Below are 27368 nucleotides of genomic sequence, written 5' to 3' on the forward strand. Positions count from 1 at the left end.
TATTCTTTGCCGCATATGCATGGAATGCTGTAAACTCCTAGCATCTCAAATCAAATTTTGTCTTTGACGGATCGAAGATGTTGATAGATATTTAGACAAGTGGTAAATCTGGTTTTGACGTTATATTTCTCTAGAATTTTTGATATGTTGTCAGTGACGTTTTGAATGTAAGGAAGGACCACAGTGGCAAGTGTGGGATTGCTTTCGGTTTTATTGCCATTGGAAGGTTGTGGTAAAGTGTATTTTGTGATGGAACGCTTAACATCTTTAATGTGGAAATAATTAGAGAGAAGAGCAGAGGTAAGGTGTTTTAATTCTGGGTTCAGTGACTCGGGCTGAGATAGTTTTACAGCTCTGTAAACAAGAGAGTTGATAACCGTTGATTTTTGGACAGGATGGTGATGTGACAATGCATTAGGGTATCGGTCTGTGCGCGTAGGATTTCTGTAAACACAATGACCCAATTTTAGGTCTGATTTTCTATTGATAGGAATATCTAAGAATGGAAGGTTCTAAGTTTCTAATTGTATGGAGTTTAAATGCCTAAGAAAATCTACTAGAGATTCTTGACCATGAGGCCAAATTACAAAAGTATCATCGACGTAGCGTTTTCATCATTTTGGTTTTAGATGGAAGGTGTCGAAGGCTTCTATAAATATATTCGTGATGACTGGTGATAGTGGAGAACTCTAGCTGTTCCCGACAAGCATTTTTCTATTAAGGCGAGAAGGTTTAGTTCCGGATTCTCGGATTTTAATATATCTGAAATGATGTTGAGAGTTTCAGGAATAGGAACTTTAGTAAAGAGGGATTCTACGTCGAAAGTAACCAGATTTTTTTTAATTTTAAACGGTTTTAGTAAGAAAGCTAGATATTTTGGTAGAGAATATGTTGGAGAACCAATGGTGCTGACAGTAGGTCGAAGGGGTAGTCCTGGTTTGTGAATCTTTGGGAGTCCGTAGACACGAGAAATTTTAGAGTCATGAGGAGTGACAGATTTTTTCACAGAGTCTGCGTTCCATAGATGATGTAGCTTCTTTCTTCTTCAATCTCAATCTTTTATTAATTTTTGACCACCGTAGCATATCCTTTATCTGCTTTTAGGATTACGATGTAGGGATTAGATTTTAACGATAATTTGGATAAAAATCATCACTCTCTTGCCACTCGCATAATTGCAGTCTTAGATCTAGCTAGAACCATGTAGATAAGGAAAGATAAAATCACTCAACTTGTTGATTGGAAAGTTAGAGCTTTTGATAGTATGCGCACTACTACAACTACTTTTACTAATAGAAGATCTTGTTTATGCGTCGATATTGGGAACACTATAATTTCTTTCATTCATAAAATTGCCATCCATCAAACATTAGATTAAACAAACCCGAAATATTTTGTTGGCGACATAATGCTTTTGATCCGAGGCGATTAAGACAAGTTGTTTGAAATCTGGTCAAGCACATGGGCTATTCCAATGGCATTGTGCTCAGGATTAGTTCAAATAACCAAAATAAAAACTAAATCTTAAATATGATAAAAAAGGATATTTTGTTAAATCCCTACGAAAATATACAATTCACGGGAATAAGGCAATCCTATTTCGTAATTTTCCTTATAAAATCAAATGTTTTAAGAACAAATTCTGTGCACATCTTTATTTTGAGATATTCTTAAACGATCGACCAGAATAATAAAGAAAAACGATTGTGGATTCAAAAAAAGTATAGAAAAAGCTATGATATATATTAAACAACGGACAAATAAGCAGCATTATTATTATCCAAAAATGAATTTAAAATGAATTTAAAATTTTTGCGATTCTGTTGAAACTGAAACTAAAACTGTTTAGGGTTTTGGATCGAGTCACCTAATTTTATTACATTCATTAATTTGCATAACTTTCGTAAATTGATTACTGTCTTTGGGGATTTGATCAAATCACCGTTTTTGTCATATTCTTGCGACATATACCGTATATAAATAATAATAACAATAACAATTGCGTTACGTTACTGTTGCTTTTGTCTATATAAGGGGTGTTTTTTTTCGATGTATAGAACTTTAAGTTGCAATAAAACAACGATGGATTATTCGATTGACGTGAATTTTATTTATCCGAAAGATAATCTTGTGGCATTACATTTTAAATATGATTTCTGGCATATGACCGCCACGGCTGGCGCGGATGTAGTCCAATCCGGACGTCCAATTTTCGATGACTTTTTTAAAACATTTGTGGCCGTATATCGGCAATAACACGGCGAATGTTGTCTACCAAATGGTCAAGCGTTTGTGGCTTATCCGCATAGACCAATGACTTTACATAGTCCCACAGAAAGTAGTAGAGCGGTGTTAAATCACAAGATCTTGGAGGCCAATTCACAGGTCCAAAACGTGAAATTTAGGCGGTCACCAAACGTGTCTTTCAATAAATCCATTGTGGCACGAGCTGTGTGACATGTTGCGCCGTCTTGTTGAAACCACATCTCCTGGACATCATGGTTATTCAATCCAGGAATGAAAGTTAGTAATCATAGCTCTATACCGATCACTATTGACTGCAACGTTCTGGCCATCATCGTTTTTGAAGAAGTACGGACCAATGATTCCACCAGCCCATAAAGCGCACCAAACAGTCGCTAAACAAAATTCGCTTATGAAAATCGGGAATAACGGCAATCTCGTTTTCTTGTACGAATTGGATTTTGTAAGCACGTAAACCAAGATCCTTCCGCAAAATCTTCCATAAAGTGGATGGACACAGATCCAATTCCTGTGCTCGATGGCGGATGGACTCATTCGGGTCTTTCTCAATGCTACGCTCCACAGCAGCAATAGCTTCTTCTGTACTCACCGTACGGCGTCTCTGGGGATGCGAGTTATCAATAAGAATAAACATGGTTAATCGAATTAACTGCTCTGATGGTCGATTTTGCCGACGATAAAATGGACGTAGTGCGCGATACGTATTCCGCACAGAACCATTATTTTCGAAATAAAATTGCACTATTTGCAAGCGTTGTTCAGGCGTGAGTCTATTCGTGATGAATTGCCAAACCAAACTGAGAATAAATCACTTGACAGCTGTTGAATCGGTCGCCATCTTGAACAGTAATGCCAACTTAAAGTTCTATACATCGAAAAAAAAACACCCATTGTAATAAAGAAAATGGTTTTGTTATGCCAGAGTGCGGTAGTATTAGCAAGTCTAGAAAGATGAGTAGAATGAATGAATGAATAGAGAGATAAACATAGGCAGATAAAATACCAAATTGAAACTCAAATAAAACGTTATACTCATCATTCAAAGAATAATTGTAGCTCGTCCCGTTTACCATTAAATTGGTTATAATGAATCAAGTGCGTATAGGTGACCGTTTAACTTAAATAGTTAATTATCCAACTATGGGCTACTATAATGTAATAAATGTTTGCCGTCACCGTTGACCGATTTTGCACGATCTTTATTTATAAATTTGGTCATAAATCATTAATCGAGATTTTAAAATTGTCCCCGTTTCATTAATTTAATTAGTCGAGCTTTTTGCTAATTGAATTATATATTTGTTAATCGGGGCGCAAATTTAGTGTTAATTGCTATTAACTACTCGGACTGAGTTTAAACGAAGCGGGTAATAAATAAATAAAAATAAATTGATCAGAATAGAGAATTTATTTATTCCAAACCGAATATAATTTTCCCAGCGAAAAATCGAAATTGCCGCTTTCGGACGGTCACAAATTTTAAAATTGTAGGACACTTTATTAATAAAACAAACCGTTTTAAAAGGGTCTGATGACGTTATCGTGTTTTAGTATAAAGCAAAATTAAAACAAAAATAAACTTTTTTCCGAATCTAATAGATCATTAGTATTCATTAATGTCTTTCCGTGAATCTCTTGCTTTATGAGCGGGAATAGAAAATCCAAAAATGAATGTGCAGTCCTGGCATTGAGGAGCTTAGAGAAATGTTCAACTCGAGCCAAGTATATATATATATATATATATATATATATATATATATATATATATATATATATATATATATATATACTTCTTCTTCTTCAACTTCTCTTAATCGCCTCGGATTGGGGGGGTTTGTTTAATCTAATGTTTGATGGATGGCAATTTTATGAATGAAAGAAGTTATGGTGTTCCCAATATCGACGCATAAACAGGATCTTCTATTAGTAAAAGTAGTTGTAGTAGTGCGCATACTATCAAAAGCTCTAACTTTCCAATCAACAAGTTGAGTGATTTTATCCTTCTTTATCTACATGGTTCTAGCTAGATCTAAGACTGCAATTATGCGAGTGGCAAGAGAGTGATGATTTTTATCCAAATTATCGTTAAAATCTAATCCCTACATCGTAATCCTAAAAGCAGATAAAGGATATGCTACGGTGGTCAAAAATTAATAAAAGATTGAGATTGAAGAAGAAAGAAGCTACATCATCTATGGAACGCAGACTCTGTGAAAAAATCTGTCACCCCTCATGACTCTAAAATTCCTCATCTCTACGGATTCCCAAAGATTCACAATCCAGCATTACCCCTTCGACCTATTGTCAGCACCATTGGTTCTCCAACATATCAAAATATCCAGCTTCCTTATTAAAACCCTTTAAAATTAAAAAGCATTACATTAGACGCACAAGATATTCTCGTTAGTTTCGACGTAGAATCCCTCTTTACTAAAGTTCCTATTCCTGAAACTCTCAACATCATTTCAGATATACTAAAATCCCAGAATCTGGAACCAAACCTTCTCGCCTTAATAGAAAATTGCTTGTCGAGAACAGCTATGAATTCTCCACTATCATCAGTCATCGCGACTATATTGATGGAAGCCCTCTGCAGCTTCCATCTAAAACAAAAATGATGGAACGCTACGCCGATGATACTTTTGTTATTTGGCCTCATGGTCAAGAATCCCTAGTAGATTTTCTTAGGCAATTAAACTCTATGCACCCTAACATACGTTTTACCATTAACTTAGAATCTAATAGTAATCTTCCATTCTTAGATATTCCTATCAATAGAAAATCAGACCTAAAATTGGGTCATTGTGTTTACAGAAATCTTACGCACACAGACCGATACCCTAATGTATTGTCACATCACCATCTGGCCCAAAAATCAACGGTTATCAACTCTCTTTTTTACAGAGCCGTAAAACTATCTCAGCCCGAGTCACTGAACCCAGAATTAAAACACCTTACCTCTGCTCTTCTCTCTAATAATTTCCACATTAAAGATGTTAAGCGTTCCATCACAAAATACACTTTACCACAACCTTCCAATGGCAATGAAACCGAAAGCAATCCCACACTTGCCACTGTGGTCCTTCCTTACATTCAAAACGTCACTGACAACATATCAAAAATTCTAGAGAAATATAACGTCAAAACCAGATTTACCACTTGTCTAAATATCTATCAACATCTTCGATCCGTCAAACACAACTTTTCGAACACATTAAAAAATAAAAGATTTCCGATACATTGTGAGTGAAGAGTGCTTTCAGCGCCTAAGACTGCAGGGAATTATCGAAGATGGAGACAACTCTCAGTCGCTTCCGTACGCTGCAGTGAATAGAATAATATGTTAAGAATACGGAGGACGCCCACGCAGCAATTTGCATGACACTTTAAGAAAAATTGATTTTGGATATTGATTTGTGTATATTTCATCCAATTTATAAACTTCGTCTTGACAGAGGCATTAGTGTAGTTGATATGATCCGATTGCTTGAAATAGCCATAAAAACTCTCACAACCATAATTGTAATTAACGTAATCATATAATGTATTAAGGGTATATATGCAAGATAGGTATCAAATTGGATATATAGAATACGGGCAGCGTCCACAAAAACCAAAATCGGTCCTTCAGTTCTGATGCTCAGTTTGAGGTTGAGGTTGACGTTCGGGAAATTAGTTTAGAAAAACACAAAAAAAGCAACTTAATTAGACTTAATTTAAAGTCAAAATTTCAATATTTTTTAAATAACTGAATCCCACTCTAATCAAAATCTGCTCATGCTTTAGAGTTCGGTTGGCCATGAAACAATGAAATAAATAAATAAAAAATAAAATAAATCAATCAAACACTATACGCTGCGAACTCAATAAAATTCGCGCTATAAGTTCAAGTAGTGGTTGGTGGTGATGTGATATAGTGATATTCTTACAGTGGACGTGCAGTTCATTGAACAGTCTGTCTATCAAGGCATTTCCAGTTACAATTTCTTCAGACTGAAGCGGAGAACGTATTGATAGCTTTTGTGTTTGTGCTTTTCGTGTTGTGTTATGATAAAATGCTACATTCATGTATGACTCCTCATATCACGCAATATCGGAACACGGCACATCAGGGTCATTTGTTCACAGCTTCAAATTTACGACGAAGGCGCAAATACTAAACCAACCAAACCGAAAGTGAGCCATGATCACTCACACAAACAGATACCCGCAATTTACTTAGTATTCTCAGACAAATAGAGTTTGCCTGGATTGGCATGTAATTTTCTGAATCAGGGTTTAATTTTTTTCCACCGATGTGTAATGAAACTCAATAATTAAATTTTACTCTCATCGAAACCAACAAACTGGTAACCGAGGATGCGTTTCATTTTATATGCTCGCGTTGCGTATTTCACAAACATTGAGTTAATTAGCTTGTCATGTAGACATGTCTAATTGATAATTAATAATTCAGCTTAATAGGCTCGTACTTGTCATAATGCAACGGCTTTATGTCGACATATAACTATCCAATCTACTTAGTCCACGCAGTCATGTAATTAATAGATATTAATAGTGATGAGAATATAGTGAATATGTACGCACTGGTGGGCTATATTATGTTAAATCCAGGAGGTATTAGATAAGTAATGCAAAAAACTTAGAACGTGACATTTGTGTTTATGTTCCTAACTTGAATAGATACTTCGAACAAAAAAAAATTATGTGTCTTGATGTTTTTTGATAGATGGTTCATTTTGATGATAACAAAATAAAAACCTTATCTATAGCATTTTATTCCAACTACCTGAATTCTAATATTGACACTATGATGAAAGGCAGTTTCGGATACATGTATCTTTCATATCTTAAGGACCAGTTAGGGAATGTTACCCAATTTTAAAGATAAGCCTCTATAATTCATACTAGATTTACGTATACTGCATGACTTGTTAGTTGCTAATACCAGAATACATTTTTGCATTTGCGGTGCAATTAATAAATTAATATTTATCTTAATCGTGAGTAATAATTCGTTTAACCTCAAAACATAAAACATCCCAATTAAATTTAACCTTATAACTAACACAAACCGCGTGCTACCTCGTAATATCAACCTCTCTCTCTTGCTCTCCCGTTTAGCGTTTTATCTTTATAGACCATCCGGTATCATTTAACGAGGAGGGTGGATAATGTGTTAAAACACTTTACAATATCATCGCCATAAAGAGCCAATAATTTTAGAGCGCTTGAAGCATCAGCACCTCGCGCCTGATATTAACCACGCTCAAATGCTCGGTAAACGACATTGTTGTTTAAAAGGAGATTAGACTAAAAGGGAAGACGTCTTTTATAAAAGACGCCATTCGGCCAACTTGGAACGAATCTTTTCATTTAAAACGATTGAATTTTTCATTTTCTTTCCATATATTCGGATATATTTGTATTAATTAATTAACATACTACAATATATTTTAATTCTTTTCATATTGATTTCATATTAACATTTTTTGAGAAACAACAAAAAAGTGTGCACCATGGAAAACATAAGTTTGAATTCAGAACCCGTATTGTTAAAAAATGTTTCAAAATATATAAAATAATAATAATGATAATAATAATAGGATGAAAGTTTTACCCTAGCAAGAGAAGAAAGAAAAAGAATACGTTTTGATGAAATTCTTGTCTTTTCGTAACTTTGAGACAAAAACAGCCCGGAAAATATAAGAATATTATACAGGAAAAGCTCAATGAGTGAGTACCCGCCCAACATGACTATAAAATTGTAATGATGTAAATATTTAAACCTACTCCAGGCTAATTTTGAAACCATTGGTAAACATTTAAATTTAAAAACAGGGTTGAATAGTAGTAGTCAAACAGTGTGAAACATGGTACGAACTTGGAGTTCCATCATTTGGATATTACCGCAATTATTAACTTTGATTCTGATTCAGGTAATTCCTGAAGATCGCAGATAAGAATAGTAATTGACCAATGACAGAACCTTACCATGAAAAATGTGTCTTGGAAAATATTCTTTTCTAAACTTAACTTTGAAAAAAAATTTAGATTATCATTCAGAATACAAAGAAAACATAGGCTCAGATATAAAACTCTTTGCGATGAAATTAATGGTTATCAAATGTCCGTATTTATCGGATCCGTTTTCACCTTCCTTCAATTTTGTACCACCTGTGTTCTAAACACCCCTAATACTTAACTAAGAGCAGTGTGTTGCTTTTTAGCCACCTTTCCAATGGCCCGACGGATCGGGCACCCCTACCAAAACCGAACACCCCCCAAACGAAAGAAGCCGAGGACATCTTTCACAAGATTGCAAATAGCCGAACTTGAGAAGAGGTTTCACAAACAGAAATATTTGGCGTCGGCAGAAAGGGCGGCGCTGGCGAAAACACTGAAAATGACTGACGCACAAGTGAAGACGTGGTTTCAAAATAGGAGAACGAAATGGAGGTACGTTTCCACAATGCTTCCTTGTGTCTTTGCGTGACCTGAGCATTTTTGGTCCGAAATTAATACTTCTTTTAAAATTTATTAAGTTAAGACTTATATCTAATTGCCCAAATATAATGAAGTAATGCGCTAAAATTTGAAGAACGTATGTATGTTGCTTGATTTTTTAGGCTTTGTTGTTATTTTGTTATTTTCACTCTGGACACTCTTGAGGATTATAATTATGGAATAGTAAAAAAAAATCTTATAGTAACCTACTGAAAGATTTAATTTTCTGCTTTAATTTTAAGTTGTTTTAATTTTAATATCAAGAATTGTCAGATATTGTTTCGGGCATTCTTTACTTTTGCTAGCAAATTTATTATTTTTCTTTAAATTTTCATAAAGAAAAAGAGAATTGAGCTATATGAAAGCTATTTTATATGGATACCCTATTCCATTAGCTATCCGGTGCAACATTTTTATAATTGATAATAACGAAATATAGGAGGTTGAGGTTTGTATACATTAATTTCATCTAAATTTTATTTATCAGCGTGAATAGTAAAGCCTCCCCTTCCAGCGATTCGCGTTTCCACACGATAGGTATTTTTTAAACCCAATGTTGAATTCAAATAATAGAGTATTTTATCTGGTGAATCAGACCTTGAAGTAAATTTCACTTCTTACACCAATAACGGGAAATTGTAATTGCTATTCAATTGCCGGTTTAATCTCAATAGGTTCTGATATCCATTTATTAATCAGAACATTGTACAAATAAAAAGAAAAAACTGGTCAACAAAAATGTGGGATTATGAGAAAATTATAAAGGGTGTCGCTTATCTTTAAAGATAGAAAGATAGGGTTCTAACAATAGTTCCTGTTTTGTAACGAAGATACCCTATTTGATAACTTTTTCAACTATATACGCGCGTATAAAGAAAAAATGTTTCTATTTAAATTCTTATTCAAAATAAGGTTTAAAAAACATGAATTTCTCCAGTTTAACCTTCTAAAATCGTTAGGAACGGTCTGGTGAGTTCTGGTTAGTTTTGGCATCTTTTGGTTAACAAAAAAAATAACACACTGTTGCTAAAACCACATCTTTTTACCTTAAATGTAAATCATCCGTCGACGGTAAACCCTTTTCACATCTGAAAAGCACTGCCCGACATTCTCTAGTTGACTCCTACATTTACAATAGGGTGGGGGGGGGGTTAACTTTTACGCCTGTTTTTTATTCATGATGAACAATTCTGTAGAAAGTTGTTCTGCTACATGAAGTGGTTGCTTCAACTTTGGAATGTATTCTTTATTTAAAAGGGATAAATAAATATTCTTAATAAAGTACGTATATTAAAGAAATTTAAATGAAACTTTTAGTTGCTAGCTAGCTTTTATCGCTCTCTAGGTTTTCTCTCATTTACGTACTAGAATTTGTCATTCATAATCTTATTTGCTTCAACTTTGGAATGTATTCTTTATTTAAAAGGGATAAATAAATATTCTTAATAAAGTACGTATATTAAAGAAATTTAAATGAAACTTTTAGTTGCTAGCTAGCTTTTATCGCTCTCTAGGTTTTCTCTCATTTACGTACTAGAATTTGTCATTCATAATCTTATTTACCAAGCTTTATCCGTTTTCATATTCGATAGTTCAAAAGCATCTATTCCATTTCCGTCCTCTACTCTTGCCTAAGATTGACTAGCTAAAACTTTGCCATTTCTTGATATTGGATTTAGGTATATACGTCAATGGTCATTTTTTTAAGTGCCTTCTGGTTGTACAGTGAACTTAAGGAAAATATTTGATCTGGTGAAGTTTTGTACGCATTTCGTTGCTATGAAAATATCTCTATTTTTTGACATGTCGATTTTACTTAAAAACTGGAAGAATATAATAACATATACCGTTTAAACCTCATCAAGAAATAACTTGTGAAGAAAATGGTTATAAGGAGAATTGATTTTTATAGGCCAAGGATCACGCCTTGCGCCAACATGGGCAAAAAATGGCATAGCTGCTCAAAATTAGGCAGCTTCTTGAGTGTCTCACTTCATGTGCTGTTCATTTTAGGTGGCAATCGGAAAAAATAAGGCTTTATCGAACTTGTGGTTCTTACAATTCCGGTGTCTTTCTATAGTGTTGCTTAGTTGCATAGTTGCAGTAGATGTATAAATTAGCACAGAACCAAGTTTAAGGCATTTTGAATACTGGTACTTACTAGTGGAAGATCTAACTGGATCAATCTCAATCAATCAATGCCAAATGCGGCCCACGAAGTTGCAATTGACTGATTTATTAAGTAACAGTAAACAAAATTTTTCTGAGCCATTTAAGTCGAGTAAATTTCGAAGAACTCTTCAATGATTCATCAGTAAATAATTCGTTTATAAGGAGCTCCCCGTATTTACCGCATTCCTCTTTTTAACAACACGAGCCGATAAATCCCATTATTCGTGGTCGTCGTTTGTTAATGGGCCGAGGTTTCCGATATAAAAGATTAGTCAAAATAAGTGTAGGGATAAAGTGACTTTAAAACGACATCTTTTTTTCGTTGTCGATTAAAACCGTAGTTATGTCCGACTAGTTCCCTTAAAACAAACAGGCCTGCACTTTTAATTACCAGTCTGGTAATGGACATACCGTGTCGAACAAGTGACTGGCGCCGACCACTGACAGTTGACAGTCGCCCCACGTTGCGCTACAATGTTCCAAGCGAATCCGGTTTGTTTTTTGTTTGTTTCTTTTTTCTGCGCGTGCATTTTAAGGACCAACGTGGTGTCTATCTCAATAACCCAGATAACAACGAGCCTTTTCGATAATTCTATCTAATTGATGTTCTTATTGCGATGTCTTCAGTGTTTAATTGGCTCTGCAGTATTTGGTGTTTTACAATGTTTTAAAATTTTATTTTAGAAAAGTTTTAAAAATTGCTACAATTATTGTTAAAACATAAGTCGATTTTAGAAAACCCACCTTAGTCTAAAGAGCATCGCTTTCTCAAACTTAATAATTGTCGTTGTATTTGACTTCAGTTTGATAAATAAATAAAACGCACATTTAAATTTGAATATGCCTATATTGAGCATGCGCAATTCAAATTTCTCTTTCTGTTGATGTAGGCTTTAAAAATTCCTATTTTATGAATATAGACAGACTTCTATTAACATAAAACTGATGAGCATTAGCTAGGTAATTATGTTATAACTTGCGCATGCACATTCTCAATATAGCACCCGAGATTTTTTGATGTTGATCAAAACTTCTTCATAGTAGTTTTTAACCATTTATTTTGACGAATTTCTACAGTAGTTTTTTTTTAAATAACGACAAAATATTTTCTTTATTTAAATGTTTTGTTTTTAGAAAATTATTATATGTTAGTATTGTAACTGACATCGACTTCAACGGTCAGTTCTTTGTTGGTCGGATTGGCGCAGTAAATTCGAGCTTAAACTTTAATACCCCGTAACTTCTTTATTATCGGGTTATTTCGAACTGTACTATCTCTAGTGAAGTATTTTCTAGACTATTTACTAGTGGATGCTGTTTTAAATCTGTATTGGTCGATTTTATCTGTTTGTTTGTGAATTCTGAGTTTTACAACATATTATGCATCCTAACTTTTTGATTTTCTTTTAAATTTCGGTGCAGTATACTTGGGTTATTAAATTTAAATTTTATTTTTCATAATAAAATTGTTCTTTTAGCCAGTAAATAGATATTTCCAAGAAACTCTACTGTGTTACAAGAGACGTAAGTTTACGGAAAACATCAGCAGCATATTTTCTACGACTTCTATTTTCAGCACTTTCTTGAGATTTTAATTGGATTTATAAGTGAAATTATTCAATTTGTTCAGAATACTTGAAAATAGATGCGGTTTTTATACGTACCAAAGCGGATATACCGAAATCCGCCAGTCTGTACGTTGCTGTTTACTGAATATCGCTGGTTTTGTTCTAATAATAAATAAATTAATGATTGAGATAACCGATGTAGAACTAACTTGAAGCTCATTTGCCGACATTGTTAACTAATCAATTATATTTGCAATATTAATATTAACAAATTATAAGAAACCAATCTTACAACGATAAAATGAAACTTGTTCAAAATACAGAAACTATACCGCCATTTATGCCAGAAAACGACACGGATATTTGCTAAAACGACTCTATTTAATTCATCCAATTTGTAGATAAATGTAAGTATGCGCTTATGTATCAACGATTTCAACTGCAAAGTTGTTCTACATTAGACAACGCTGCTTAACACATTCTGCAAGCGGCGTTAAATTAATGGCGGATTATCATCAATTTAACGAGCTAACCATTAAAGAGAAAATTTCTTGGAATTTAATGAAAAAAGATAAAGACAAGACACAGTTATTATTTTAAAAGTTACTCGCGTTGATTCATTAAAGACAGGAATTTAATTAGTATTCTAAAGTGTCTAACGAGAAAATTATAAAAAAGGTTGGGGACAGCTGCAAAAGTAGATAGTCAAATATTATGTACCGGAAGTTGGGTTTCACCTTTCTTTCATTTAGTCCACATCAAGGGGGGGAAAATTCTTGAATTTTTTTAGTAAAGGATAATTGTGTAAATATAATTAGCACTTCTAATAAAAACATCTGAAAAATTCCAAATTCACAAATGAAGTAAGCTTTAAAAAAACATTAAGACAAATGGATTTGATTTGATTTCAATTATCGAGGCAATGTTCTTTTTTTCTGTTAAAAAAGGGAAATGTTTATGCAGCATTTTTTTCAATTTTTACTTCACCGTAGAACGTAAATTTTGGAAAAGAGTTTTTATAAAAAGAGACAAAAGAGAAATCGCAAATATTATTTTAAGTATCAAGAACGTTAAAGACCTTTAGTTGATTAGTAGTTAATTGGTACTTTTTACAAAATTTCTGGACTCCTGCGTCGGTTTTTGCTGAGTCGAACTTGCTGACTTGTGACGCAGGAGGAATCCAGAAGTTTGGTAAAAAGTATTACAGTAACCTGTGGAAGTTTCTCTGAAAAATTAGTTAGTTGGTAGGTCAGGTTGTATTTGACCAGAATATCAAGAACGAATTTTTTCTACAAAAATTCGTCAAAAAGCGGACTTTTCAATGCTCTAATATGAAGACACTAACAACAAAACAATTTTAAAAACGGTTGCAGGAACATCCTAAATTCGCAAAAATATTCAAAAAACGAAAATCGATAGTCACAGCTCCAATACATGTTTGTTTAAAGATATGGAAGTACCGAAAAGTTTAGCAAAGAGGCAAATTTAATTCTGCAGGTAGTAAGTAAAAACAGTTGTTTCTATTAAGTAACAAAGTGTTGGTCACAAGTTGGTACCATCGCATTCCTATGGTTTATAGTTTGCAATTTTTACCTACTATTCTAGAAGTTTGAGTTATTTTAAGTAACTTCACTACTTTACTCTTTCCTCATGTCCAGGAATTAAACACTATGTTTTATCCTTTATTTATTTATTTATTATTTATATTTTATAAAAAAAAATTAAGGTCGCAAGGGGTCAGTCAATAAAACATTGTAATCTTTTCTAAAAGTAATTACTGGTATATCCACAGGGTATTACACCCCGTATCATGGGAACTAAGAATTTCCTAACCTACTTTTAAATGAACTTTTTTTTTGGTTGAAGAATGTTCAGCTGAGCAAAAAATTAATACATGATAGAATTTAGGAGATACAGTTTGGTAGATTAAGTAAAATAAAACAAATAGCACCATGGTGGACACAAATACACAAATAGTTTAATATCATTTATCACAAACAGTAAATTAATTTGTATTAATGCATGTACTTGTATATAAAGATAATTTATTTCTAAAGAAATCTAACACACGTTATAAAAAAACAAATTGGGATGAAACAGATCGCGCTAAATTATATAGTTTAAGTTTTTTGCGATTGTATTGGTCCTGTCCTGTCTCGTTTCTTATTTCAAACCGATGGTCAAAGCAGGCGGTAACGATGACGTCACGCGGAGAAAGTGAAGTTAACATGCCCATATTCCTGGATAAATAATAAATGATCCTTTAAATGAGAGGGTGTGCTGAAAGTGCCGAATTATTAAAAGGTTTTAAGCCATAGTTGACAGAAGTTTGGGAGATGACGTTAGCGAAACCAGCCGCTTTAAAGTGAGGAAATGTGGAGAATTCCCTCGTCAAATAAACCTACGTGTATCTATATTACATCGCCGGCGGTTGAGTTAAAGTGTATCTATATCTCTCTATTTTGAACCGTCTTCTACAGTCGGTTGGGATTTCGAATAAACCATCCTTTTTCTGTTGAATTCGTTATAAGCTGTCGGAAGTTCAGGTTCGTATACAAGGTGTGCCAATATGTTAGTGTTTTCGTTATTTTGTTTAAATTCATTCTTACAAAAATAGTACGTTTTTGTACAAAATTAGATTCGGAGGGTTTTCGATAGATAAAATGTGAAAAAGATTATTTGCTTTGGCTAGCCACCAAAATAATTAGTAGTCATAAATAGTACAGAACTAGAAATTTTCTGAAATCTGCAATCACAGGCAGCAGGCAAATATTTAGGTTCTATGCCCCCAAACGCTTTTTAAAGATTATTATGTTTAACAGAGGAAGAACTTAATGGTACTTAATGGTACTGTAAATAAATACCCCAAATTTGCTGTAACTTTTACAATATTCTTATCTTTTCTACTTTAGTTTTATTTGGTTTAGTACTCAATAACCAAATCATATATGCCGAGAGTATTTGGATTATTTGGACTGATTCTTGACATTGTTCACATAATAAATCTCACCATTCCTCGACATTTTCGAAATATCCTACTACCGGTAGAATGTGGTCGATGTCCTGTTCAGCCATCGTCAGCGTCCCTATTGGTTGGATAATATTGTGGTGGTACTTAATGGTACTGTAAATTCTCTTCTTCTTCAGCTGCCTATCCACTACTATTGGATGTTGGCGATCACATTTCCGTATGCTACCCTGTCCATTGCTGTATGTACAAGGTCCCCGATATTTTTCAAGCCAGTCCATTCCCTCAGGTTTCTAAGCCATGACATTTGTTTCCTTCCTACGCCACGCTTGCCCTCTATCTTACCCTCGACGATTAGCTGGAGAAGCCGATATTTTGGGTTCCTCATTATGTGTCCGAAATAGGCCGTTTTTCGTTTTTTTATGTGTAATAGAATTTCTCTGTCTCTGCCCATTTTTCTCAAAATTTCCTCGTTTGTAACCCTTTCGACCCATGATACTCTCAGCATACGGCGGTAAGTCCACATCTCAAACGCTTCTAATCTATTAATTGATGTTGTTTTGAGCGTCCATGTTTCCATACCATATAATAGACTGTAAATAAATACCCCAAATTTACTGTAACTTTTACAATATTCTTATCTTTTCAACTTTAGTTTTATTTGGTTTAGTACTCAATAACCAAATCATATATGCCGAGAGTATTTGGATTATTTGGACTGATTCTTGACATTGTTCACATAATAAATCTCACCATTCCTCGACATTTTGCAAATATCCTACTACCGGTAGAATGTGGTTCATGTCCTGTTCAGCTATCGTCAGCATCCCTATTGGTTGGATAATATTGTAATGTAATTGACATTTCTTCGTTGACTCTCGCTTCAAGCATTCAACGAAGTCCATAGCGAGCTAACGTTCTAGAAAAAAAATGCTTTTCATTTTAATTATCAAAGGCCTACTGATTGTCCAAATAATTTTGATATGTCGATAGGCATCATAATAGTTTTTTTTAATTTTCGATAAACTATCCCTGAAGGGATAGTTTCAATTATTCGCAGTTCTTACAGGGAGAAAAAAGTCTAACTAACTAAATAAAATTCGAAAAATAAATATAAAACAGTGTGTCTGCTAATAATATTTATTTTTATTTTATGCGATTAAGGGTTCTCTTCGACCCCTGCATTTACACGAGATTTTACTAGGCTCGGAGTATTTTTCTCGCAATCAACCCCGTGTTTCGGTAATCCAATCGGATCGCGGTTAAACATCAGATAAAAGACAGCGGAAAAGTTCGGAAACGACGAAGGGGAAGAATTAGATTAGGACTTGTTCCGTCGGACGGGAAAGTTTGTGTGCGACATGTTCTTCTAGACAGCAGTCGTTTAGTCAATTATTAGGATAATATGTGATGCCAGTAAGACATGGTGCGTGAAAACCGATTAACCAGGATACATTTCTAACAAAATGATTTCAGTTGATGTAAAAAAAAGTCCAAAAATACGAGCATAGAATTTTTTTCAATATAAAAGGTTTATAAACAGAACTCCACGGAATGTACTACATACTAGGGTCAGGTTTAGGTTATTGTGACTTCCGTTCTATTGCCGTACACTTCCAATTTTATGTTTCTCCCATCAAGTTCAGCCATCATATGAAGTGCTTTATTTTGTGGCGAGGTGTGAACTTTAAATTCTCAAGTTTCAGGATGTCAGCAGCTAATCTTTTCTGTCGCTGGGCATTGACACTATAAATTCTTTACCCCTTCCGCATCATTTGCCCTGCTCATGCCTACAAGGGTATCGTGTGTGCGTTTCTTCTTGGGATATTCTATTAATGTCTTCAAATAGACTAGTTCTGGTAATCGTAGCCAGTTTAGGCGAGCTTCCTCTGCGTCAATTGCATTTCTTACCGATTGACGATAAACAAGCAACATCGAGTGTGGTCCTGTCAGTGATGTTTCTGCCCCTTTCCGTACCAGAAGGTATCTTTTTCGTTCTTCTCAAAGGCTCTGTATCCCGGTGTTCATTATTCGGGCTTCTCAATATGGATGAGTTTCTTTGTAGCCTCTTACGGTTTTGGAAGAGCCTCCGCTTACAATATGCTGCGATATGTTCCAAGGCCGATCTTTATTTTTCTCTTTGGACGTTTTCCATAGATGCCGACCATAACCCCTTCATGAGTGTTTTAACCGTCTACGAACCAACCTTGCGCCTAATCTGTACCCGCTCTTCCACTCTTACAACTTTTTCATTAATAAGTAAAAAAGTGTCATTTTTATGGGCAATGGGTACTAACATAAAATTAAAAAAGGTATTACAACCACACATGTTCAATAATTATAAAGTCTGTAATTGAAGGTAAATTGATAATAGAGTGTAGTTCAAATATTTTCCTTTTATTTATTATGAGTTATGTCAATTTTATATATTGAAAAGGGATTTATTGAAGCAGGTCATTTTGTATGTATTAAACTAAATTAAATTAAAAACTATTTAAATTCAATACTACTCACAAAATAGGTGGTAAAATCCTAATTTGTGGCAGAACACAATACAAAAAGAACCTTTTCGTGGTCACGGCTTTCAAAATTCAATTGATTAGAACATCTATTTTGTACTTTCTGCAATATGTGACAGGATAAAATTATGAAATGTGATTCCGCACAACCTAAGAGCTTTAGGGCGAATTTTCATTTCTTTGTTTTTTGTAGATGTACTTTGCATGTGATATTATTATTACTATTGTTTTTGTTATTATATGTGATATTATTATTATGTTATTATTATTATTATTATTATTATTATTATTATTATTATTATTATTATTATTATTATTATTATTATTAATGTTATGTATGCTATCTGTTTCGCACTATGCGAGCAACAAATGTCCAGGGTCGGCAAATTTGAATGTTTCTAAATCAGATCTTGGTAACTATAGGAACTATGGGAAAATTGATGGCACATTCTTCATCGCTTTAATTGCAATCGTAATAAATCTAATATTTTGATACAGGCCGAAAATACATGACGACAGTTCTGGTTTCCACCATTAAATTCCTCTGCAAAAAACGATCGAGAACGAAGAATCAGCTCAAGTATCAAGGTCTTTTAGTTACCGAGATCTCACTATATAAACATTTAGTTTGATCCACCCTTCATATTTTGTATACACATCTCTAGATATAATGCATGTAATATAATGATTAATTGTCTTGATCGGTCCACGAATGCGCATAAATCAGTTTTAATTTATCATATCGTAAACGAAGTAAGGAGCAAAAATTATTCAGTTCTCAAATTCAAAAAGTTGGAGGTGAATATTTCTTGTTCAGTGGTTAGGGGCCATATGGAACAAGGTTGCTCGTGACTTTATTCTGCAGGCACTTTTAAGAGATGCGGCGCTATGCAGTAAATGAGATTTAATCTTAAGAGGCTAGGAGTTTTTGTTTTAATAGGTTGATAAAAGAATTTGAACTTTTTTAGCATAGCAGTAAATTAAACAGATTTTTTCTGATTCTTGATTGAAAATGAACTGTATCAACTATAAATCAAGTATAGTAGGGTATTTCCTGAAAATGAATTAATTCGCATTAGCAATTTGTTTGCGCTATTCTAATGAGTGATAATGTAATGTGTAAATACCTCTATGTAACTAGAAATTTCAATTAAATGCTTTTACGATGCCGTCTGCCGTTCGGTTTTCCGTTTCCGCATTTCACTTGTGGCTTGTCATTGTTTGGTTTTACATGAAAATTGTTTTTTCCACGTCGACGAGTCGACTTAAAGAATCGCTTAAGAAACTTGAAAAATTAAGGTCGTTTCGTAAGTAAATTTTATTATGCGGCAATCGTTCGCTTTAAATGCCCTTTAAATAGGTTTTGAAATATAACTCTTACAGTAACTAAATTAATTCCTTTTGTTTTCACAGAGTTCATAGAATTTTTTATGGAACTCAAAAACAATTGTTGACTTAACAAACGAATTGATTTGCTTTAAAATTTTATCTGCCCAAATTTGAAACATGATTTGTTTTTTAACATTCTAAGTTTGTTAATTAAAACTTCCTCCTAAATTATCTTAAAATAAAAATGATGTACTCGAACGATTTATCATCTTCAGACTTGAATATTTCAAAAAGTTTGAATTAAGATATAGGTCAAGTTGTTTAACGAGACATTGAATAATAAATTCATATTGAATGAAAAAAAGTGATTCATTGAAAAAAAGACTTCGTTTTGGTCTACATATTTATCATTTGTCCAGTTTTGTTTAGAAATGAAAAAATTATTAGTTAGTACTTTAATATTTACACTTACATTAAAAGGATAACAGGAGGCGACATTATAGGGAACCGTACTATACCTATTTTAAAAAATAATTATTTGCTTAAAAAATCACTTAGAACAAAAACAATTATTTTATTTATATTGTTTTATGGTTTCATGGTCATGTTTTATAATGGTCATTATTGTTTTATGTTCTGTACATTATTGGAGTTTTTGATAACTTGTGAACCGAAAAGTTTAAATTGAGAGAAAATAAAAGATCCATTCACTAATAGGTAAAATTAGTCCTAGTTTTTTCAAAGTATACAGGGTTTTTCACTTAAAATTCCGCACGCCAATAACTCCAAAACGAAAAGAAATATTTAATTTATGTAAAAAGTAGTCAAAGTGTGGGGTCAAGTAGATATTTCCTAAAGTTTAAAAAATTCGACGCCTGCAAAGAGCTGGGCGTCGCGACGCGTCGAAAAATTATTCGATTGCAGAGACTTTGGAAATACGCGCATACAGAAGTACATATTATTTAAAAACTTTTTTGTTAGTTACTCAAACTTATTTACTTTACCCGTTTCTAAGTTATACCGATTTAAAGTAAACATTTCTTGATTAATAAAAAATGTGATTAACGCTTATTTTTACAAATATGCCATGAATGTTAGTTACTATGGCAACCATTGTCACATTTTGTCACAAGAAATATCCAAATTTGTTCGGTTTAAAAAAAACTAAGAATTATTATGTGAAAATGGTGCAATTTAGAGGAAAAAGTAGACATGTTACTGGTGTTTGGAGAATGCAGATGCAATTGTAGAGAAGGAAAAAGAGTTTACGCACGGCGTTATTCGCATAGAAGAGTCCCCGATGCAAAAACCTTTTCAAGTTTATGTAAAAACTTAAGAGAATATGGCAGCTTCATAAAACCTAAAAGAGATAGGGACAGGACGGCTACAAATGATGAAAATACTGCTGCTGTAATTCAGCAGGTTGATAATAAGATGATGAAGATATCCCTATCAGAGATAAAAGAAAATACCGGTGTTAATATAAGTTCTTCGTGGAGAATTCTACATAGAAACTCTTTTCACCCGTACAAAAGTAAACTAGTTCATAAACTAGAACCAGGCGATTATGCTAGAAGAATGTATTTCTTAGCGACATTGTCCAATTTGTATAGCCAAGATGCAAATTTTCTCTCGAAAATTTTATGGAGCTACGAAAGTCGATTTCAAAATAATGGAATCGTTAATAGACACAACTGTCGTTTTTGGTCCGAAAACCATCCTCGTTGGATTACAGAAAGAGGTAACCAACGAATTTTTAGTATCAATGTTTGGTGCGGCATATTAAATGGATTCCTTATTGGACCTTACTTTTACGAAGGAACTTTAAATGCAGATCGCTATTTAAGATTTCTTCAAACTACACTTCCGGAACTATTAGAAGAAGTGCCTCTTGACACTAGAATGAATATGTGGCTACAGCAGGATGGAGCGCCTGCACATAATGCCCAAATAGTAACGAGGTATTTGAACCGAGAATATCCCAATAGATGGTTTGGTACTAATGGACCGGTAAGGTGGCCGGCGAGGTCCCCGGACATTACACCACCAGATTATTTTCTTTGGGGCTACCTAAAAAACGTTATCTATGAAGAACCTATCGAAGATATGGCTGATCTCATTAACAAAATTAGTGCAGCGTGTGCCGCTATCACAAGAAGGACTCTCCTGCAAGTGACCCAAGCTCATCTGTTAAAAGTTTTTGATAGTTGTGTTCGAGCAGATGGACATAATTTTGAACAAAATTTTTGAAATGTCTTATTATGTAGTTAATTGCAATAATAATTTTGTAGGTATTTTACTGTTTTTTCATTTATTTATCATGTTATCAGAACTAAATCGATAAAAAATAATAAATAAAATCATACTAAAATAGTTGAAATCTATTGTTTGTAATTGCACTTAAAACAACTGCGATAACAATGGCATTCATGGCATACTTGTAAAAATAAGCGTTAATCACATTTTTTATTAATCAAGAAATTTTTTAAATCGGTATAACTTAGAAACGGGTAAAGTAAATAAGTTTGAGTAACTAACAAAAAAGTTTTTAAATAATATGTACTTTTGTATGCGCGTATTTCCAAAGTCTCTGCAATCGAATAATTTTTCGACGCGTCGCGACGCCCAGCTCTTTGCAGGCGTCGAATTTTTTAAACTTTAGGAAATATCTACTTGACCCCACACTTTGACTACTTTTTACATAAATTAACTATTTCTTTTCGTTTTGGACTTATTGGCGTGCGGAGTTTTAAGTGAAAAACCCTGTATATAAAGGATATACACAAGTGGTTGGAATTAAATATCATTTTGTCGGATACCCTGTTGTGATTAAAAATGGGCATATAGTAAATACCTAAGTACTAATGATATCCGTCATGTATGACCTCCATTAATTGTTAGTTTATGGAAATCATTTATTTTTAACAGTTATTTCGATTAACGCACATTATAAATATTCGTTTATTCCACGGGATCAGCATCGGTATTTTTAAAAATCTTAATTAGAAGACAAACGGTTGGTTTCTTTCTTTTTAGTCCTCCGTAACTCCGGATACTCCAGTGAATATATTTTTTTCTTGCCGTCCGCCATCTTCTTCGCTTGAAACTCAGAAGTGGCTGTTTACACTGGAAGGACATCAACTATCGATACCGGGAATAGTTGTCGGTCCATTACACAGCTAGAAGTGTTGTCCAGGCAATCGGATCGGCCTGGCAAAATTGCCAATTTGACACCGTAAAAGCCCCTGAATTATTTACAAGCCGACAGAGTTATATCCTGAATAATGTAACCTGACATAGGTCTAGTGTTTAGGACGTTTAAATATTTACGCCGTTTCGTCACCGTATACAATTTTTGTTGCTTCTTTTTTCGCATTCTCCCCGCTTTTTTGCGAAATTGAATTTTTGTAAAGCGTCTGCCTGAGATGAATAGCACCGCTAAATCTGAGGTATTTTTTTTTAAGAAACTGCCGGGTTACGATTCAAATTTTTGGAAGATAACGTGTTTACCAAATTAAATTGCCATTGCAGTCTAACAACAATCTATGCACGAATTTTAGTCTTTAAAGCTTGGTCTATAAAAATGTACAAAAAAAACAAAAATTCATACATTTAATAGATACCAGGAGTATTAACAAAATAAATAAACAATAATAACACATTATAAAAACATAAATAACAACAAATTAATTTGTTAAAAAATTAAAAAGAGGAAAAATAAATGTTACTAAATTAAATACAGTTTTTTGCAATTTAATATGCTATTTTCTACTCCCTACCCAAATACCCAATTATGCACTAATTAGGCATGCGCAAGGTTAAAACATCAGTTTTATTACACACTGTCGCGAGCTTCTTTTCTGCTGCTTTAGTCACGGGTTGAGGGTGATCGGATGGTTTCGATATATAAAATGCTCATTGTATTTTGACATTTGTCACTTCAAAAACGAAATTTATTATTGCTACGTTCGATGGTTACAATTAAATTTAAGTAGGTTAGGTAGTTAAATCTTTTTTTTTTGTAATTGTCTCGAATACAGAACACACACTGTGTTTTATATGTCTACAGAAAACATCCGATCGGTTTTAACCCGTGACTATAGTACCGGAATCGCTCAAATCTCGCTCTCCACATTTTAAAGTTACACCTTGCACCCGCCTGTAATACTGGGTGCTTTTTACAAAACATCTGGTTTCCTCCTACGTCGGTTTTTGCTGAGTCGAACTTGCTGACGTTTGCTTCTTCAGAGCTTGACTGAAACTCAACTATACTGGGTATTTTAGCGTGGAGAGTAGAGAAACGAAATTAATTAATTCATTTAGAAATATTTAGTATAAAATATTGTTTCTCGTTAAATATTTGCTTTACATTCCCTTTTATTTTACAAATTGAATTTTTTGGTGTCCTATACATATTTAACACACATTCGGTGAGATGTTTTGTTCAGTACAGATTTTTATAATTTTTTAATTTATCTAGTCTTATTAAGTTATTAAGTTAATAATAAGTTATTAAGTTATTCCATTATTAGGCAGTATACTTTTTCAATAATAATTACAGACGATGCGGCTAAGCTGAAGAACTATGAATTATTTCCCACTGCTAAAATGATGGGAAAGGGGGCTAATTAGCAATAACCAACTTTAATGCAGTGATCTAATAATTAATAATTCCAGGAAACGTTTTTTTTCCTCAGATTATACTGTGTGTTTGGAATTCGCTGATTCCTGTAGGATATTATGAGAGACATTTAAGATATACATTTCTAAGTTATTTGAATATTTCCATACATTTGTGATCTGTGTTAAACATCCTGGAACTTTAAATTTGAATTTTAATGCCCCATCCTAATTCTGCTAAAAGGTTTAAATAAAAAAATGTTTCCAAATCGAAATATCTTTTATATTAAGAAAGAAATAATAATAATAACAATAATAATACTAACTATAATAATAATAATAAAATAATAATAATAACAATACTAATAAGTATAATAATAATAATAATAATAATAATAATAACACATTTATTCTGCTCTACTCAGCATACAATACAATAAGATGTAGATGAAAGCAATTAAAAAATGTTCAAAGTTCAACCCCTATAAAATGATACATAACAACTGCTTCTAACTATCAATTCGCTTGAGTAACACACACTTATAGTAAAATACAATGGTATATAATATAAACAAAATTTAAAAAAAATCAAAAATAGAAACTAAACTCGAATATCACTAGCATTGTGCATGTTGACTAAACAATTCTTGTCTTAAAAATTAACGGTGATAGGACTTTTAAAGAAAGAGGAATTGGGTTGTAAAGTTTATAAGCACTGTAGGCAAAGCTTCTTTGACAGAGAGACGTCCTGTGCGGTGGTGAAAAGATAAAACCCTTAAATGAAAGGTTGAAGGAAAGGAAAATTACCAAGGAACGTACTCTACGCCTGTTCTGCATATTCAAGCATTTGGCATCCTGTAGTTTGTGCGAAACTGGATCATATTTCCTTGTACCATAAATAAACCGTATACAGTTTTTTTGTACTCTCTCGATTCTATTTGTGTCGATTTTATCTAAGGATGGACCATACAAAATGCCACAATAGTTACAATAAGTTAACACTGAAGAATCTGCTACTTTTATCTTTTGAACGTCAGGCAATAAATGGAGATGCGGATAAAGCAACCTTAAGGAGATGTATGCCCTTTGTAAATAATAGCCAACTTGCTCTCTAAACCAAAAATCTGTGTTAGTTCACAGATTAAGACTTTTGATACAATTTGTAAACTCTGCCACTTTAATCTTAAATAGACACCAAGCAATCCCTATTCTTTCCTAAGAGCATAACAGATGATTTGGTTGGATTTATGAATAATATTGTTAGTGCTGTAGTATTAGCTTTAGTTCGTTGCTTATAGTTCACAACCAATATAGCATTAATGGAGTCGAGATTGAGGCCGCCACTAGCATTAAAGACATATCTTTTTGGTTCGCTCTAGACTGGAGTATGCATTTATGGTATGGTCTCCTTATTTTGCCTGCCATGTAGACAACATCGAAGCCATTCAGATCTTTGGTTTCAAAGGCGCATATCAATATCTATGTTGGGTATCAGATCAACTCTAACTAAGGCCTTCAATATTTATACTCTTCAAACCAGAAGATTTCAGAGTGATTTAGTTTTTCTCTTTAAGATTCTGAATGGTTGCTATTATTGTCCAGCTCTTTTGCACAGCATACAATTTGTCCCATATTATAGAAGCTGTGATGAATCATTGTTCCGCACACCTTACCATCGTGCAAATTATGAAGTTTATTCACCCCTTACTAGAATGCTGAAAGCGTGCATTTGTCTAAAGCTTGATCCTTTTGTCGGCAGCCTCCGCTCATTTCGTTCTGATGTGTTCCGTTTGAGTGCTTCCGCTTAATTATATTTATTGTTATTGTTATATTTTGTTCTGGTTTCTATCTGTTATACTGCTGTCTTTCTCCTCTTTGTCGTTAATGAATGTAAAAGTTTTGTAAATTGGTTAAACCGTAAATAAATAAATAAATATATAGATTGATTATCAATCCGTGACGTGCTGAGAATTTTGTTAGTTCTTTTAAATCTTTATTAATTAATTGTTAGGCCGCATACCAAGTACTGGAGACAAACTAATATTAATAAATGAATAAAATGACTCGTTTATTAAACACTCGCTGCGCTCATATCGAATAAACTCGTGAATCAAATGCCGTTTATCGCACTTGTTGCATAATATACTATTATTTTTGGAGTAATGCGTAATAAGAATTTGTCATTTACAATAACGTTTAAATTATTTTGGTTATATTGTAACAATATAGGATCTCTTTGTTGTTTATTTTTTTAGAACTGTAAGAAATACTGGTTCGTATCTGAAGGTCTATTTAAGCCATCAGGGAGACATATATTTGCAAATTTTTTTAAATGGCCAATTTTTCAATTATCCCTCGTAGCTCAGAAATTCTAGGTGCTACACAATAGTAAATTGCGCAACAAGTGCGGTAAACGGCATTTGACGAGTTAAAAAGTTTACCGAACGTGTTGCACACTCTACTTTTTCTACGACTGTTACATTTTGAGTACATTTTCGCAAAACAACACATTCACTGACATGACCGTCAGAATTGACAAACGTCACAATTCAAGGCGTGGAAAATATCTCCGAAAACATCCGATTGTTCCCAAACACGTGCGGTAAAATCCCGAAAATGTCCGAAATGGCTCAGATCCGTGGAAGACGAAACTGAAGTGGTAAAGCGGTGGTTTCCGCACGTTAGATCGGTCTGCAAATAGGCGTGTTTCAGACGGGAGTAGAAAAAATCTATTGCCACAATTTTCAACTCTCAAAAAAATAATAGTGCAATGTGCGAACGCCATGTTGGTATCTCCAATAATAAGAGCGTTTCCTATAACGAGTAACCACATCGAAAGTGAGACACCCTGTATTGTTTTTTTATAATTATACCTATATCCCTTATCGTCCCGTATACTGTATTAAGGAATAAACGTCCGACTTGAAATGATTAACGCAATTATAACGTTTCGAGTGCTCGCCACCTCGAAGCAAACAGTAACGATTTACCTCCGGCTCGTCCTAATTATTAATTGCAGCTACCTAATCAAAATTGCCGGATTCTGTTTATCCGGTCCGCTCTCCCCAAATAAGGGTACTAATTACCGTTGCGCCCGCGTAGTTTAATTACCCCGTTAATTAATTATGAAAGCTTCATTGTATCAACACCTAACGCTATTTAGATAATGTTCTCTGCTATTTTGCTGCCGCGCCGTTCGTCGGTTGCATGGGCCGTCCCCCGCGCGTCCCGCCCCCGCCCTCCGCCACCAACCCCTAATTTTCGGGTATTGCTTAATTTGTTTCCGCGGAAATTAGTTGGCAGCGGTAAATTTATAACGCGCCCAAAGTTCCGCAAAGTTTTGCAGGAATTAACAATTTTCTAACTGACAAATAGGGAATATAAACGAGTTTGTCGGTTAATTTGGATATAACGCTTTTG

At 33.7% G+C, this 27368-nt stretch overlaps 1 protein-coding gene across 2 annotated transcripts in view; it reads left to right on the plus strand.

The window, feature by feature from the left end:
* Positions 1–27368, plus strand: part of LOC132703138 (T-cell leukemia homeobox protein 3) — a 52869-nt gene that overhangs the window by 20899 nt on the left and 4602 nt on the right. The window contains exon 2 of one of the 2 annotated variants that reach the window (XM_060672231.1): positions 8481–8724. In XM_060672231.1, the coding sequence (XP_060528214.1) occupies positions 8481–8724 (244 nt within the window). The remainder of the gene's footprint in view (positions 1–8480; positions 8725–27368) is intronic. The other variant, XM_060672232.1, reaches the window with a different exon arrangement.

This window comes from Cylas formicarius, unplaced genomic scaffold, assembly GCF_029955315.1.
Source record: "Cylas formicarius isolate icCylForm1 unplaced genomic scaffold, icCylForm1.1 PGA_scaffold_6__28_contigs__length_40554024, whole genome shotgun sequence".
Lineage (NCBI taxonomy): Eukaryota > Metazoa > Arthropoda > Insecta > Coleoptera > Brentidae > Cylas > Cylas formicarius.